The sequence below is a fragment of the Phocoena phocoena genome, chromosome 19 (assembly GCF_963924675.1).
Source record: "Phocoena phocoena chromosome 19, mPhoPho1.1, whole genome shotgun sequence".
NCBI lineage: Eukaryota > Metazoa > Chordata > Mammalia > Artiodactyla > Phocoenidae > Phocoena > Phocoena phocoena.
The window spans coordinates 48,188,994-48,203,145 of NC_089237.1; the positions used below are offsets into that span (position 1 = coordinate 48,188,994).

The window sequence follows — 14,152 nt, forward strand, 5'->3', positions numbered from 1 at the left end:
ACAGACAGGATGCGCTTTGTCAACCGTGCAGCTATTTGCGATGTCATCATCATCAACATGAGATGATGGGGTGCGGGAAGTAAGAAAGTGGGGGAGGGGACGGAGGGAAGCAGTCGCCCCACCAGGCTGCCATCCACCCTGAGCTCCCCATCACCGCCCTCTGGTACAAGGCAGGGCCGGGGCGCTCCCAGCCTCTGTCACCTCGGCCCCAGGCTGAGCAGCCACAGCCTCAGCCACCTTGCGAAGATGGTGACTCTCCCACCTGCTTGTTCACACGGTACATGTAGACTCTGCCCTCCTCGCCTTGAATGTGGTAAAATGGGGCGGCCACCAGCAACAAGTCTGTGGTCCCATCCATGTCGACGTCCACAGGGCACAGCTCAGAGCCAAAATAGGACCCCATCTACAGGCCAGAGGGAACGCAGCTCACAGGGAGTGCTGGGGAGGCAGCCGCCACCGCCAGAGCCCTCAGAAACGCTGGACTTCTGCTCTTGCTCTTCCTGGGCCACCAACTTCGGGTCAGACCAGATCAATTTGTTCACCAGAATAACACAGGAGACTGGGTGAACAGCCTGATCCCCCACGATGGGGGATACCAGCTGGCGCTCAGACACGCAGAGCCGGGGCAGAGGCTGAGTTCTGAGACCTGAGTTCTGCCCAGGCTGGGTCCCCAACCCACTGTGTGCCCTGGAGCCCACCCCTTTCCCTCTGGGACCTCCAGATCCCTATCTGTAATAACGGGGGCGGGGGTCCTTCTCCAGCAGTACCTGCTCGCCCTCCAGCACTGGTACAAAGTTGGTCTCTCTGCTCTCCTTCCGGAGCTCAAACACAGCCCCTTGCCGCTTGTGCTGTGGAGCCCCTGCCACATAGGAGAGGCCACAGGCCTTGTGCAGCACCGCCACCGAGTAACCTGTTGGTGGAGGGGGGGATGTGGAACTGTCATCAGGATCTCCCATCGGGCCACTCCTTTGCCCCGCCCCCCTTCCCAGCCAGGACTTCGAAGTAGCTTGGGCAGGGAGGCAAAAATGGAGAGACTATCTTCCACATCCTTTTAAAATCATCAGCAGTGGCTCCACTTACCCATGCGGCTGCTCACACACGTGTGTCCCACTATACAGATGGGACAGACACACACGATCATACATACAGCTTCACTCAAAATGCACTCCACACACGTTCATCACAAACGCAGTGCATGAAGACTGAGGAGGGGTGAAGGGTCACCCACTGCCATTACTAACAGAGAGGCCCTACCTCCCTAGGCAGCTGCCGGGACCTGGCGCTTTGGTACCAAGCAGGCCTAATTCGCAGCCTCAGGCTCCCTAAGTGGGGCCCTTCCCTCAGTCCGTGTGACCGACCTGGGCCCTCCCCAGCTAGGAAGTGCACTGCAGCCTGTGTCCCTGTACAGGCCCCGCCCACACCCAGGTAGCCTCCAGGCCCCGCCCTCACCCAGGTAGCCTCCAGGCCCCGCCCTCACCCAGGTAGCTGTACTGCACAGCCTTGGCATCCACCGCCGTCTGGTTCAGGAAGCGGCCCTTGCGGCTGCTCATGTTGTAGAACAGCGTGCCCCCCGACCAGTCGAAGGCCCCTACAGCACCGAGCAGCACCTGCCCCTGCAGGGGACAAGGGTTGGCGGCCATCTGAGCGGGAGGGACCCAGGGCCAGCCAGGGTGGCGTCGGGTCTACCTGCCAGCACAGCAGACCTTGCAGGGGGGATGAGGGGCATTCAGTGCACCCGGCCAGAGGCGCAGGAGGAAGGCGAGAGGCAAACACTGGGTTCCTGCCTTGTACCCATGACCCTGTCAGGGCAGCTGTCCCTCCAGTACCAGCAACCCCTGGGGCAGAAATCCAACCCGGGGCCCAGATATTGAGCATTTTAAAAAGTATGACTGAGGGACTTCCCTGGTGGTACAGTGGTTAAGAATCCGCTTGCCAATGCAGGGGACACAGGTTCAAGCCCTGATCCGGGAAGATCCCACATCCCGCAGAGCAACTAAGCCAGTGCGCCACAACTACTGAGCCTGTGCTCTAGAGTCCACGAGCCACAACTACTGAGCCCTCGTGCCACAATTACTGAAGCCTGCGTGCCTAGAGCCTGTGCTCCGCAAGTGAATCTCCCACTCGCTGCAACTAGAGAAAGCCCACGTGCAGCAACGAAGACCCAACACAGCCAAAAATAAATAAATTAAATTAAAAAAAAAAAAAGTACGACTGAGCAAAATGGGGCTCATGTCCTCCAAGTCTGCACAGCCTGAGTCTGGCACCCAAGGCCCACCTGTGTCGACTGATGTGCTAACCGCGCTTCCACCACATGCAAGGACGGTGTCCTCACTGCCCGTATCCCTCCCCGTCTGTGGGGAACAGGGCCTCTGGTGGGGAGAAGTACCCGGCTTGGTAGGTAAGCCCACCCAGGCCTGGGGATTACCAGTCTGTGTTAAGGAAGCACTTAATCCTTGAGCACAGGACGAAATGACCTCCTGTTATAAACAGGGCCATTCTCTCCTCGACCTCAAAGGTCCGGGTTAGGGCGAGCACACAGAAGTGTTTTCCTTTGTCCTAAAATGGCTCTTTCATGGGACTTCCCTGATGGTCCAGTGGTTAAGACTTTGCCTTCCAATGCAGGGCGCGCAGGTTTGATCCCGGGTTGGGGAGCTAAGATCCCACATGCCTCGGGGCCAAAGAAACAAAATATAAAACAGAAGCAATATTGTAACAAATTCAATAAAGACTTTAAAAATGGTTCACATCAAAAAATCTCTATGAAAAAAAAAAAAAAAAATCTCTATGAAAAAAAAAAATCTTAAATTGGCTCCTTCAGAGGCCTCACCACAGGGCACTGAGAGCCAGGGGACCCTGAGTCCCTGGGAGTCGCCGGGGCCCCTCCTCTGTGGAGAGCCTGCCTGGTGCTGAGTCGGCCACGTACCTCGTCCAGGATCTGGGCGCTGAACCCGACCTGTGCCAGCTGGTAGTGGAGGGCATCTCCGACCGTGCCTGGAAGCCAAGAAGCCCAGTGAGACTGCTGTGGGCCAAGGTGAAGGGAGAAACCAAGTCAGGGAAGGGTCCGGCTTGGCCTCCTCCCAGAGGGAAGGAGGTTCTGGTAGGATGGGAGGAGCATCAGGTTGGAGTAGAGATCTGGGTCCTGCTTTAGTAGCTACTGGCAGCATAGCTGGGAAGAGGGCCGTCCCCTCCCTCTTCCTGGGCCTCAGTTTCCTCACCTGGGAGCTCCTGGGAGCAGGAATCATGCCCCAGTCACCCTTCTTCCTCCAGTACCAGAAAGAGCTTCTCATCAGAGTTTCATGGAATTTGGGGGAAGTGAGGAAGGCTGGGGATATTGTTGCCTTTTTAGAGATGGAACAGCTGAGGCTCAGAGAGGTGACAGGAGTCGCCAGAGTGCCACATGGAGGGAGGACTGGAGTAGGGCTGGAGCGTGGGCCTCGGGCCTCCTGCTGAATGCCGAGGGGGCTGCCGCAGGGTGGCCAGGGACCTGGAGCCTCACCTTCCACGCTAATGATGCTCTGTTGCAGTTTGCTCAGCAGCCCATCCAGCGCTGAGTAGTTGGTCACCTGGAAGGCATGGTCCTCATCGGGGTCCGAGGCGATCAGCTTCAGCTCGTTGTACGCCCTAGTTTTATTAAATGCATCTCCCACCTGCACAGAGGCCCTGGGTCAGTGGGCCAGCACCGCGAGGGCTCTCCAGGCCTCCTTCTTTCCCTGCTCCCTGTTCTTCCACACACTCTACGTGTGTTTTCCTGAACACACCGGCTCCTCACCCCTGCCCACGCTATTCCCTCTGCCTGCAGAGCCCTTCCCGCCTCCCCTGTGCCCTACGTCAGCTACTCCTCTTTGTCCTCCGAGACTCAGCTCAGCACCCGCTCCTCCTGGAACCTTCCCTGACATCCCTCCTGTGGGCTCCCAGGGTGTCCACTGCTCTCCTCATCACTGCTGGGCGAGTGAGCTGTGACCACCACTGGGAAATGAGCCGTCTTCGGGGAAGACCCTGAGTGGGGTGGGGAGTGCGGGGTGCATGGGACACGGGGGCTGAAAGAAGAGAAGTTGGTGTTTGTGAGTGCAGCAGGGTTTGGGTAAGCTGCTTACTGAAGCCCTTCTACGAGCCCTGGCTTCTCCCCACCCCAGGCTGCACAGGGTCACGAGGTACCCCCAGCACCTAGTTCTTACCCCAATGGCAAAGCGCTCAACACCTTGCATCTCTGTGGAGTCGATGACAGTTGTGAGGTTGAGGGGGTCCCCGAATATGTCCCCATCAGTGAGCACCACCATGACCTTGGATGCCTTTTCTCTAGAGCCATGGCTTGGTGTGAAGATGTTGTCTCTAAATCGGGGAGAGTAAAGGGAAAGAGCTTTGCCAAAGGGATGACTGAGCCCTGGGGAGATTTTATTCACTGACCTGTTTTAGAATTGAAGAGGATTAAGGAGCCCTCCTGGGAGAACAAAGGCCCAAAGAGGGGTGGTGATGTCCCTGGGTACACAGCTGCGCGGGTGGAGGTGAGGCTGCAACACAGGCGTTCTTACCCCTCACCTGCCCCCAATAGAAAGGTGCTGGACAACTAGAGAAAGCCAGTGCACAGCAACGAAGACCCAATGCAGCCAAAAATAAGTAAATAAATAAATTTATTTTTAAAAAAAGAAAAAGAAAGGTGCTGGACAGCACTGGAGTCTATTCCTCGTGTGTATGTGTGGGAATAATAATGATATTAAAAACAGCGGCTAAGATTTACATAGAACTTAGACGCCAGGCACTCTGTATGCACCGTACATATTTTAAGGCAAGTACTATTACTATTATTATTAATCATTATTACTGGCCACGCCTTGCGGCTTGCAGGATCTTAGTTCCCCAACCAGGGACTGAACCCTGGCCTCAGCAGTGAAAGCGCCAAGTCCTAACCACTGGACTACCAGGGAATTCCCTATTATTCTCATTTTAAAAGTGAGAAAATTGAGGCTTCCCTGGCGGCGCAGTGGTTGAGAGTCTGCCTGCTGATGTAAGGGGACACGGGTTCGTGCCCCGGTCCGGGAGGATCCCACGTACCGCGGAGCGGCTGGGCCTGTGAGCCACAGCCGCTGAGCCTGCGCGTCCGGAGCCTGTGCTCCGCAACGGGAGAGGCCACGGCAGTGAGAGGCCCGCGTACCGCAAAAAAAAAAAAAAAAAAAAAAAAAAGTGAGAAAATTGAAGCATAGAGCAGTTAGGCAACTCGCCCAAGGTCTCAAGAGTACAAACTGTTGCTGGGACTGAACCCAGGGAGCCTGCTGCCCACTAAGCCCCTCTGATAAGCACCGTGCCCTACTGCTGCTCGCAGGAGTCTTTGGAGGACTGTCTTGGGGTGTCATCTATCAGTCAAGGCTGGGTTGGAATACCTCACAGTGTCCCCTTTCAGCCAAGGAAGAGCCTGAACCCTGACCCTCTCCTCTACACAGTCTGTCCAGCCACCTTCTCCAGGTAGGATGCCTCAGAGCCTCTGGGCAGGGCCGTGGACTGGCACTCAGTAGGTGTACAGGTAATTCTGTTGCCCTCACACTCACAGGACATGCTGCATGGCAGAGGCAGTCTTGGTGACACTCCCCACTTGAGTGATGTTCTGGACTCTGGCGAGGGAGGCTGTAACGTCTTGGCTGTCCTGAAGGTCAAGCTCTGTCTGGATGACTCCCCCATACTGCACCAGGGCAAAGTTGCACTGCAGGGGAGGGGCCGAGAGGGAAGGAGTTTGGCAGAGTTGCCCAAGGCCACCCCTGCCCCTTAGATGGCTCCGCCTGGAAGCAGTGGAAGAATCCACTCATTCCTCCTAGTTTCTGGGCAGGAGGAAATACTCAGGCAGAGGGAAATCTCTAAGCCAGTGGGGGTGGAGGAAGGTATGATAGTAATGGCTCCCAGTGAATCACAGACTTCTCCTTGAATCCGTGTCCCTGTGTAGTCCCCCTCTTCCACACTGACTCCGGGATAGGCCAGGTGACTTGCTTTGGCCAATGCGACATCAGCAAATGTGATATAATCAGAGGTTTGGAAAGTGCTTGCCATGAAAGAGTTGGGCTGGGCTGCTGGAGACACATGGTCCAGACAAGCGAGGGCATCTTAGGGTCCAGTCAAACAACCACGTGTCTGCAGCTGCAGGAATAACTCTAGGCAAGACCAGCAAAAGAACCACCCAGCTGAGCCCAGACCGAACAGCTGACCCGATAGAAGGAGAGCAGATCGCTGGTGGATGTTTTGAGGTGGTTTGTTCCCAGAGGTAGATAACACACAAGCTGTGTGAGTCCAGCCCTTAGGGAAGCCCACCTCAAAGCACTTCTCATAGATGTTCTTCATCATGTTGGAGATGAAGTCTTTAGCTCTCTGGAAGTCTGGGGGATCGATGCTTCCTGAGCCATCCAGGATGATGGCGATCTCGGTGCCTGGGCCAAGACAGGGAACAGGTCAGGAGTGGGCTTGGCATCTGGGGCAGGAGTGAGGGCAACTCGTCCTGCCCTGAAGGGCACCCACCCAGTTCAAGCCCTGAGGGCTCAGTTCAGGGAGGGCATCGGTGCCACTCCCAAGAGGGAAGCCTTTGTCTCAGAGGCAGAGAGAGAGCCAGAACCTGCTCAGGCTCTGACTTGCTGCGTGAGTCACTCCCAGCACCCCCACTCTCTGGGCCTCAGTTTTCCCAGCTGTAAGATGGAGAGAGACAGGGCTGGGACTGGCCAGGCCTGTAGAATCCAGCCACTGCTCTCCATCTCTTGGACCTAGGCACACCTCAGCCCTGGAGGTCTCCAGCCTAGGGAGTCAGCTGTGACAGCTCTGGGAGCAACCAGATTTGCCTCTTCTCACCAGCTGCCTCCTCGTCCTCGTCCTCTGTCTCCTCCTCCTCCACCTTCAATTCCCGGCGCGGCCTGGCTGCGTTCTCCATGCTGCCTTTTTTGTTCCTGGAGCAGTCTCCAGCATCCACAGGGACATCAGGGTCCAGTAATTTTTCTTTAAAAAGTACACACGGAAGAGCTCAGAGTCAGATGGCCTCCTCGTTCACCTCCAGGTAAGCCTGCTCTTAGATCTGCCCTGGTTCCTTCACATGGGGCCTAAGCCTGCCTTGCCCTCTTCGGGCCTCTGTGTCCCTCTGCATCTACCACGGGCTGGCGCCTCTTCTTGCAGACCCCAGGATATCCCTTCAGAGCTGTCCAACGAGGGTCCAGTCCTTACCAAGGTCGGAGAAGTAGACCCGGGCACGGGGACGGAGGTCAGGGGCCAGCAGGATGCAGTTGCCTGTGAGCTCTGAGCTGAGGCTCTGGGGCCACCGGGTCGTCACTTGAATGCAGATCTAGAGGAGGGGGAGAAAAGGAGGGGAAAGCCCCGGTCACCCCCAGCCCAGGCCCCCTCGTCGCAGCCACACCCACACCCCGTCAGAACCCAGTGGCTCAACCAGGCAGGGGACGCAGGGACAGCGTGCTCACCCCTCACCAGGGGTAGGAGTCGCTGCCAGGGTCAGTGTGCTGGGTCACATGGAGTACCCAGCTCAGAGCCGCTGGCAGCCCTGGGGCTGCCGGGGATACAGCTGGGCTCAGCCCTGAGAATAACACGCCAGTCAGGACTGGTATCCACCACGGTCAACCACAGGGGTAGCACCAGCTCCCCAAGGCCCTCCATCCTCCCTCGCCACGCATACTCACCAAGACACCATGGTGGTTCCGGACAACTGTCACTCCACGGTACCTCCCCTTTGGGATGGGGACATTCTCTGAAACAGTGAGGCCCAGGTAAGGAGGGCGGAATGCTGGGAGGCAACCCAGGAGCCAAGGCCAGAGGGCACAGGGCCATCTTGGTCAAAGCCCCATGAGGAAGAGCTGGCCACTCAGAGCATCCTCTAGAAGCTGGATGCGGGGGGCCTTCAAGGACAGGCCTCTCTCCCAGGCTCATTCGGTGTCTCATTCCACATATGCCCCGTGATGTCTGCTCTGTGCCCAGCCTGCGACAGATGGTGATAGGGATCCAGAAACACCTAGACCTGGTGCTGGTTGTCCAGGGGCCCCTGGGCTGCTGGGCAGGCAGGCAGAGAAGCACCAGCTGGCAGGTGTGCGCAGTACCAGGGAGGAATGGCAAGAGGCTGGGGGACTGGCCCTAGAATCCAATGAACTCTCCCCTCTCAGAGTCCTGTCTCCGGGGAATCTTACTGCCCCACATCCCCAGGGGAAGAAGTGTAGCTCCTTCCCCTCCCGCCCCACTGTGGGCCTCAGGAGACTTGCATTTTTGAGTCCCAGGATCACTCAGTCACCCTGCCGGACTGTGTGCCCTTCTGATGCAGAGATGGAGGCTGTTCAACACAGCCCCTCCCACAGAGACCAGGACTCCACCTGACATGGCCCAACGGTCGTCAGCAAAGTGGGCCTTCAGTTGGGCTGGGCAGAATGGGGGGAGTTTGGTCAACGAGCGAATTAGGTCCATTCCTTTGTTCATTCAAACAGCATTATTGAGCGCCTAATATATGGCAGACCCCACGCTAGGCGCTAGGATGGCCACAGTTAGATTGCGGGGGCGCGGGTTCCACTGAGGCGTGGTGAGTTGCGGTAGGTTGGGATTTGGAATCGGGTGGAGTTGGGTTTGCGTCTGTGGTGCTGCTCAGATGCGGGACCTTAGTCACAGTGGAAACCAAAGGACTTCTCTGAACTGTAGCTTTCTCTTCTGTAAAATGGTGTGGTTTTAAGGATTAAAAGTCCGCGAACCACTTAGCAGAGTGTCAGGTGACTCAGTAAGCACTCCATCCATTTTAGGTTTCATTTTTGTTGTTAGGATTGGGTCCAGAAAGGTGGGCTGGGGGTTAGGGTTGGGTGGGGATGGGACTGGGCACCAGGATGGAAGGCTTGCTGTGGCTGGTGGTGGAGGCTAGGGTGGAGAGACTGCAATGGTTGGGCTGGATGAGTGGGATTCCTAGAAAGGAGGTCCTGGGAGCATTCCCGGGAGCAGGGGCTGACTTACCTACTGGCTGGCAATGGAGCTCATCCTGAATGAGGGAACACTGATACAGGGGCCCTGCCGTCCTGCTGGTCCTGGGGCTGGTTACCAGGAGCCTGAGCGAAAGAGTTGGCAGCAAAGTTGAGCTGGTCAGCGATTCCCTTTTCCTCCCTACCTGCCCAGACACAGTCCTTCCATTCCAGGCCCACAGACCCACAGGTTCCCTGTGGGGAAAACTATGGAGAAGACCAGACCTGGAAAGGCAGGCAGGCTCCCAGCCCAGGATGGTGGATCTGCATTACGAGGGAGGCATGGGCTCAACCTTTGCACAGCTCCAGGCAGGAAATGGCTAAGTGCATCCCCTCTCTGCCTGCTGGCCTACCCTGACAGAAATGGGGTGATATTGGTGGTAAATAAGCACTCGCTGCTCTTTGATGGCGGTGGGGGGAACCAGGAAGCCACCAGCGGCACAGTTGCTTCTGCTGGGGACAGAAGCCTTCCTTCTGTTGCCTTCCTAGTGGCTGCAAGGGCGCCTGCCCCACCTGGCCCCAGTGACAGCACTTCCTGAGAAGAGCACACTTGTGCCCCTCTCCTAGGGGCAGGTCAGAACTGGAGGTTCTGGGCCCCTCAGCCTGGTTAAGGCAGCCTCAGGAGATGTGATTCCCAATGGCAAACTCTGCCCCCTGCCCAGGGAGACAGTAGAGAGCCAGCGTCAGCCTAAACATTCCGTGTGCATGCTGCCCAGGGAGGATCAGGGCTGCCCCGAGACAGGGAGAGAGCGCCCCATCCTAGGAGCTGTGAGTGGGGGCTGTTGGGGAAGGGGCCCGAGGCTGGGCTTGATAACACTGAACCAAGTCCAAGGTTTTATGCTGAGGGCAGTAGGAAGCCACGGAGGACTTTATAACGGGGAAGCTTTATAAAGGGGATTAGACAAGTCATGATGAGTTACAGTGGTTTGGGGGCCAGGAACGAGGTCATGTTTCCACTTCCTCACCTCCCGTTACTTGATGTTTAAAAAAAATATGAAACGTATCATTCACTTATCTCCATGGGTGACAGGATAATAATAAAATCTACACCTGTGTGTGTGCCCTACCCAGCTTACCCCAGCCCAAGCTGACTTCCACCCCGACGGGTCCTGTCAAGGTCAGTGGTGGTCCACACATCGTCAGACCCAAGGGACACCTTTCTGCCCTCATCTTCCTCAACCTCTCAACAGCCCGGGGCAGAAGTAACCGTCTCTCCCTTGAACCACTTTCTTTTTGGTTCCCCTGACCTCTCTCACTACTCCTTCTCAAACTCCTTTGCTTGCTCATTCACTGTCTGACTTCTAAATGTCACTGGTGTCCTGGGGCTGGGTCCCTGTTTTCCTCGCCCACACACTCTCCCTGGTGATTGATCCCCCCTCCAATCCCTGGCTTCAATACACCTATCAATGCTGACATTCCCACCTTTATATCTGCAATGCTAGCATCCCTCCACCAGAAGCCAGACCAGCGCAGCTCTAGAAAGCAGAATAATGACCTGCCCCGCCCAGAGAAGTCCATGTCCTAACCCCCAGAGCCCAGGAATACGCTACTTTTTATGGCAAAAGGGACTTCGTAGATTAAGTTAAAGATCTTGTGTTGGGGAATTTATACTGGATTATCTAGGTAGGCCCAATGTAATCACAAGGGTCCTTATCAGACCCTTTAAAAATGGAGGAAGGGGCCACAAGCCAAGGAATGCAGGCAGCGCCTAGAACCCAAAGGAAGTGAGGAAACAGATCCTCCCCTTGAGGCTCTAGAAGGAACACAGCCCTGCTAATGCCTTGATTTCAGCTCAGTAAAACCCTCTTTGGACATCTGACCTCCCAAACTATAAGATAGTCATTTGTGCTGTTTTAAGCCACTAAGTTTGTGATGAATTGTTATAGCAGCCCTAGGAAACTAATAAATAAACAACTGCCCATTGTCTAATAGGCATCTCAAACTTAGAACGTTCGAAACAGAACTATGGTCTTGCTCTCCATTGCCTGAACTGAACCGTTCCATCTTCCCTGACACAATACATGGCACCACCAACCACTATGTTCTGAAGTCCAAAGCCTGGGGGCACCCTTGCTTCGTCTTTTCACTCATCCCCTTCATCAAATCCATCAGTAAACCCTGTTGGTTCTTCCTCCAAACTATATCTCTATATATAGAGATATATATATATATATCTAGGTATATATATATATATATATATATATATATATATATATCTCTATATATAGAGAACATCTCTTCTGTTTCCCCTGCCACCATCATCTTGCCTGGTGTGTAGTAATAGCCCCCTGTTATTTTTTTCTGTTGTTTGTTTTTTAAATTTGCTCTTGGGACTTCCCTGGTGGTCCAGTGGGTAAGACTCCGAGCTCCCAATGCAGCGGGTCCGGGTTCGATCCCTGGTCGGGGAACTAGATCTCACATGCATGCCGCAACAAAGATCCTACGTGCCTCAGCTAAGACCGGCACAGGAAAATAAGTAAATAATAAATAAATGTTTAAATAAAATAAAATAAATTTACCCTTGTAGATTACACCACGTCACTGCCCTGTTTCAGCTGCCTCCTGTGCACTTAGGTGAAGAGTCCACACCCCTTGCTGCAGCCCACGGGGCCCTGCACGATCTAGCACCTCCCCACCGCTGAGACTCCCCTCCTGCTCCTTTGCTCTCCAAGCTCTAGCCCCGCACTGGCCGGCTTCCGTTCCTAGGCTGCCCCCAGCTCTTTCCTGGCTTGGGCCCTCTGCCTTGCTGCGCCCCCTCTCTCCCCAACCTGGCTCATTCTTATTCCTTGGCCTCGCTTAACTGTCACCTCCTCACAAATGCTTTCTCCAACCAGCCTCACCTCACAACCCAGTTACTCTGCTCTGCATCGTCCCATTTATTTCCTTCCCAGAACTTGTCCCCGTTTGATAGCATCCTGTTTACTGTTTATTATCAGTCTCTCCCCCTAGACTCTAAGTTCCCCAAGGAAACTTACAGTCTACGGGGAGAGGAGCTTGGTAACAGTGAACCAAGTCCAAGACCTCCCAAGTTCCCCAAGTTCCCCTTGCCTCTCGTTTGCCATGTTATTTCCAGCACCTGGAACAGTGGCTGGCACAGAGCAGGGCTTTGGTAAACATCTGTTAAATGACGACTGAACAACAGCCGAGGCAGCACATGAGGGGGCTAATCTGGGGCAAGGCTGAGGGGCAGAGGACCACGTGCAGCTGAACCCCTAAATTAGGTCGCCTGCTCAACAACTTTGCCTCTTTCCGCAGACCCCTCCCAGCCTGAGTCTCAGCCCTGGGCCCAGCACCTTATTCTCTGCTCCCCCGTAAAGGTGGGCTCAGAACTGGGATCCAACCCAGCCACGTCTTGGTGGGGTAGGTGCGGGCCTGGAATAGCCTCAGCTCTCCCTCCTCCTCTAGGCCTTGGCCCAAGCTGTTGCTTCCGCTTGCAATGCCTTTCGGCTCCTTTTCCTGCAGAACGACCTTCCCAAGTGCCAGCTCCTCAGGAAATCTTTTCCCAAAAGAAGGAGCACCTTGACCCCTCCAAGCCCTCCAGGAAGCCCTCACCACTGGACACCTACCCTTATCCTTGGCTTTTGTTCCCACCTAGACTGTGAGTTCTTGAGAGACCACCATGTACAGCTGCACAGGCTGTTCACTGCAGAACCCAAGGTTGCCACCCATATCACAGTCACGCAATGCCGGGGGCCCGGGGCCCCGTCTGAGCTGCCTCTGCCGCCCGCCCCTTTAACCACCTCCACCATGGTGGGTGGTCTCTTGATCTCCAGGTTTACCGACTGAGTGGCTGGCAAACTAAACTATAACTGAGCTCACCATCAGCTGACAGCCCCAGGGACCCTATCACACCTGGGCTGAGTGCAGCCCATCTCCTGGCTTCACCCAGCTGTAACTCATCTCTGTCCTCAGAGTCTATTCCCATACCGCCCAGGGGGAAGGCCTTCGTTATATTCCACTCCACCCCGCTGCAGCGGCCAAGTCCATGATGCTGCCAGCCCTGGCTGTTACAACTTACGTAGAAACCACATGAGGGAGAGAGAGGCACGTGTGGTCCTTGCACGAGGAGCCCAGCCTGTTCCTCTGCGGCCGGGGCGGCCAGAAGCGCGTTTCCTGCCCTGTGCAGCAGCCCGTGGTCTCAGGCTCCAAGGTTTGAGGCAGGAACCCAGAGGTGCCTCCCACCACATCCTTCCCCGGTGCACGTTCAAACCCGTGAGACCCTCTCTGCTTCAGCAGGTGTCCAGGGAGGTTTTCTTGGACCCAAGTGGGCTCTTCCCCCCATCCCTGGGGGGCTCGGAGCCTTCTGCTCTGGATACTTCAAAGTCCCCTCTTCCACTGTGGCCTTTCAGCTTGGCATTTGTTTTTAATATATAAATTTATTAATTTTTGGCTGTGTTGGGTCTTCGTTGCTGCACGTGGGCTTTCTCTAGTTGCGGCGAGTGGGGGCCACTCCTCGTTGAGGTGCCCGGGCTTCTCATTGCAGTGGCTTGTCTTGTTGCGGAGCACGGGCTCTAGGCACGTGGGCTCCATAGTTGTGGCACGTGGGCTCCATAGTTGTGGCTCACGGGCTCCAGAGCGCAGGCTCAGTAGTTGTGGCGCACGGGCTTAGTTGCTCCACCGCATGCGGGATCTTCCCAGACCAGGGCTCGAAAAGGTGTCCCCCGTGTTGGCAGGCAGATTCCCAACCACTGCACCACCAGGGAAGCCCTTGGCTTGGCTTCTGAGGGAGGGGGGTTAAAGTCTGTTGGGTCTGAAGCTGGAGTGGTGAGGGCCCTGCTGGGGTACTGGAGGGAGGGGGCTCGGCAGGAGATGGTCACAGCATGGCCGAAACCCGGCCTCGACCTTGATGAGTGCGGGGAGTGCAGGACGCTCACACATTGCAAACTTTGTGAAAACTGAATGCTGACCCAGCGTAGAAGCCACGATCCAGCAATTCCACTGCTGGGCACCCTGTGCCTAATAAAAAGAAGTGCATTCACCCAGTGAAAGAAAGTGCAGAGCTGGGCCGGGGGTGGGAGCGGGGGTTAACTCTCGCCTGGGATGTGCGTGGAAGGGAGCACATGGCTGCAGGGGGCTTACGCGAGGCTGGTCCTGTTCTGCCTCGATCTGGACGCTGCTTACGTGGGTGGCTCACTTTGTGAACATTCACTGAGCGGCACCCTGATGACGTGCAGTTTTCTGTGCAATAGTGC

The 14,152-nt window shown here is 55.8% G+C and overlaps 1 protein-coding gene across 1 annotated transcript in view; it reads right to left on the bottom strand.

Moving 5' to 3' along the window:
* ITGAE (integrin subunit alpha E) overlaps positions 1-14,152 on the bottom strand; it is a 55,546-nt gene that overhangs the window by 28,386 nt on the left and 13,008 nt on the right. Inside the window, exons 3-14 of the mRNA XM_065898045.1 lie at positions 8,956-9,047; positions 7,653-7,720; positions 7,186-7,303; positions 6,820-6,963; positions 6,292-6,407; positions 5,541-5,692; positions 4,176-4,329; positions 3,497-3,647; positions 2,924-2,991; positions 1,478-1,613; positions 768-910; positions 263-403 (exon numbers count right to left, since the gene is read on the bottom strand). Of these exons, the coding sequence (XP_065754117.1) occupies positions 263-403; positions 768-910; positions 1,478-1,613; positions 2,924-2,991; positions 3,497-3,647; positions 4,176-4,329; positions 5,541-5,692; positions 6,292-6,407; positions 6,820-6,963; positions 7,186-7,303; positions 7,653-7,720; positions 8,956-9,047 (1,483 nt within the window). The remainder of the gene's footprint in view (positions 1-262; positions 404-767; positions 911-1,477; positions 1,614-2,923; positions 2,992-3,496; positions 3,648-4,175; positions 4,330-5,540; positions 5,693-6,291; positions 6,408-6,819; positions 6,964-7,185; positions 7,304-7,652; positions 7,721-8,955; positions 9,048-14,152) is intronic.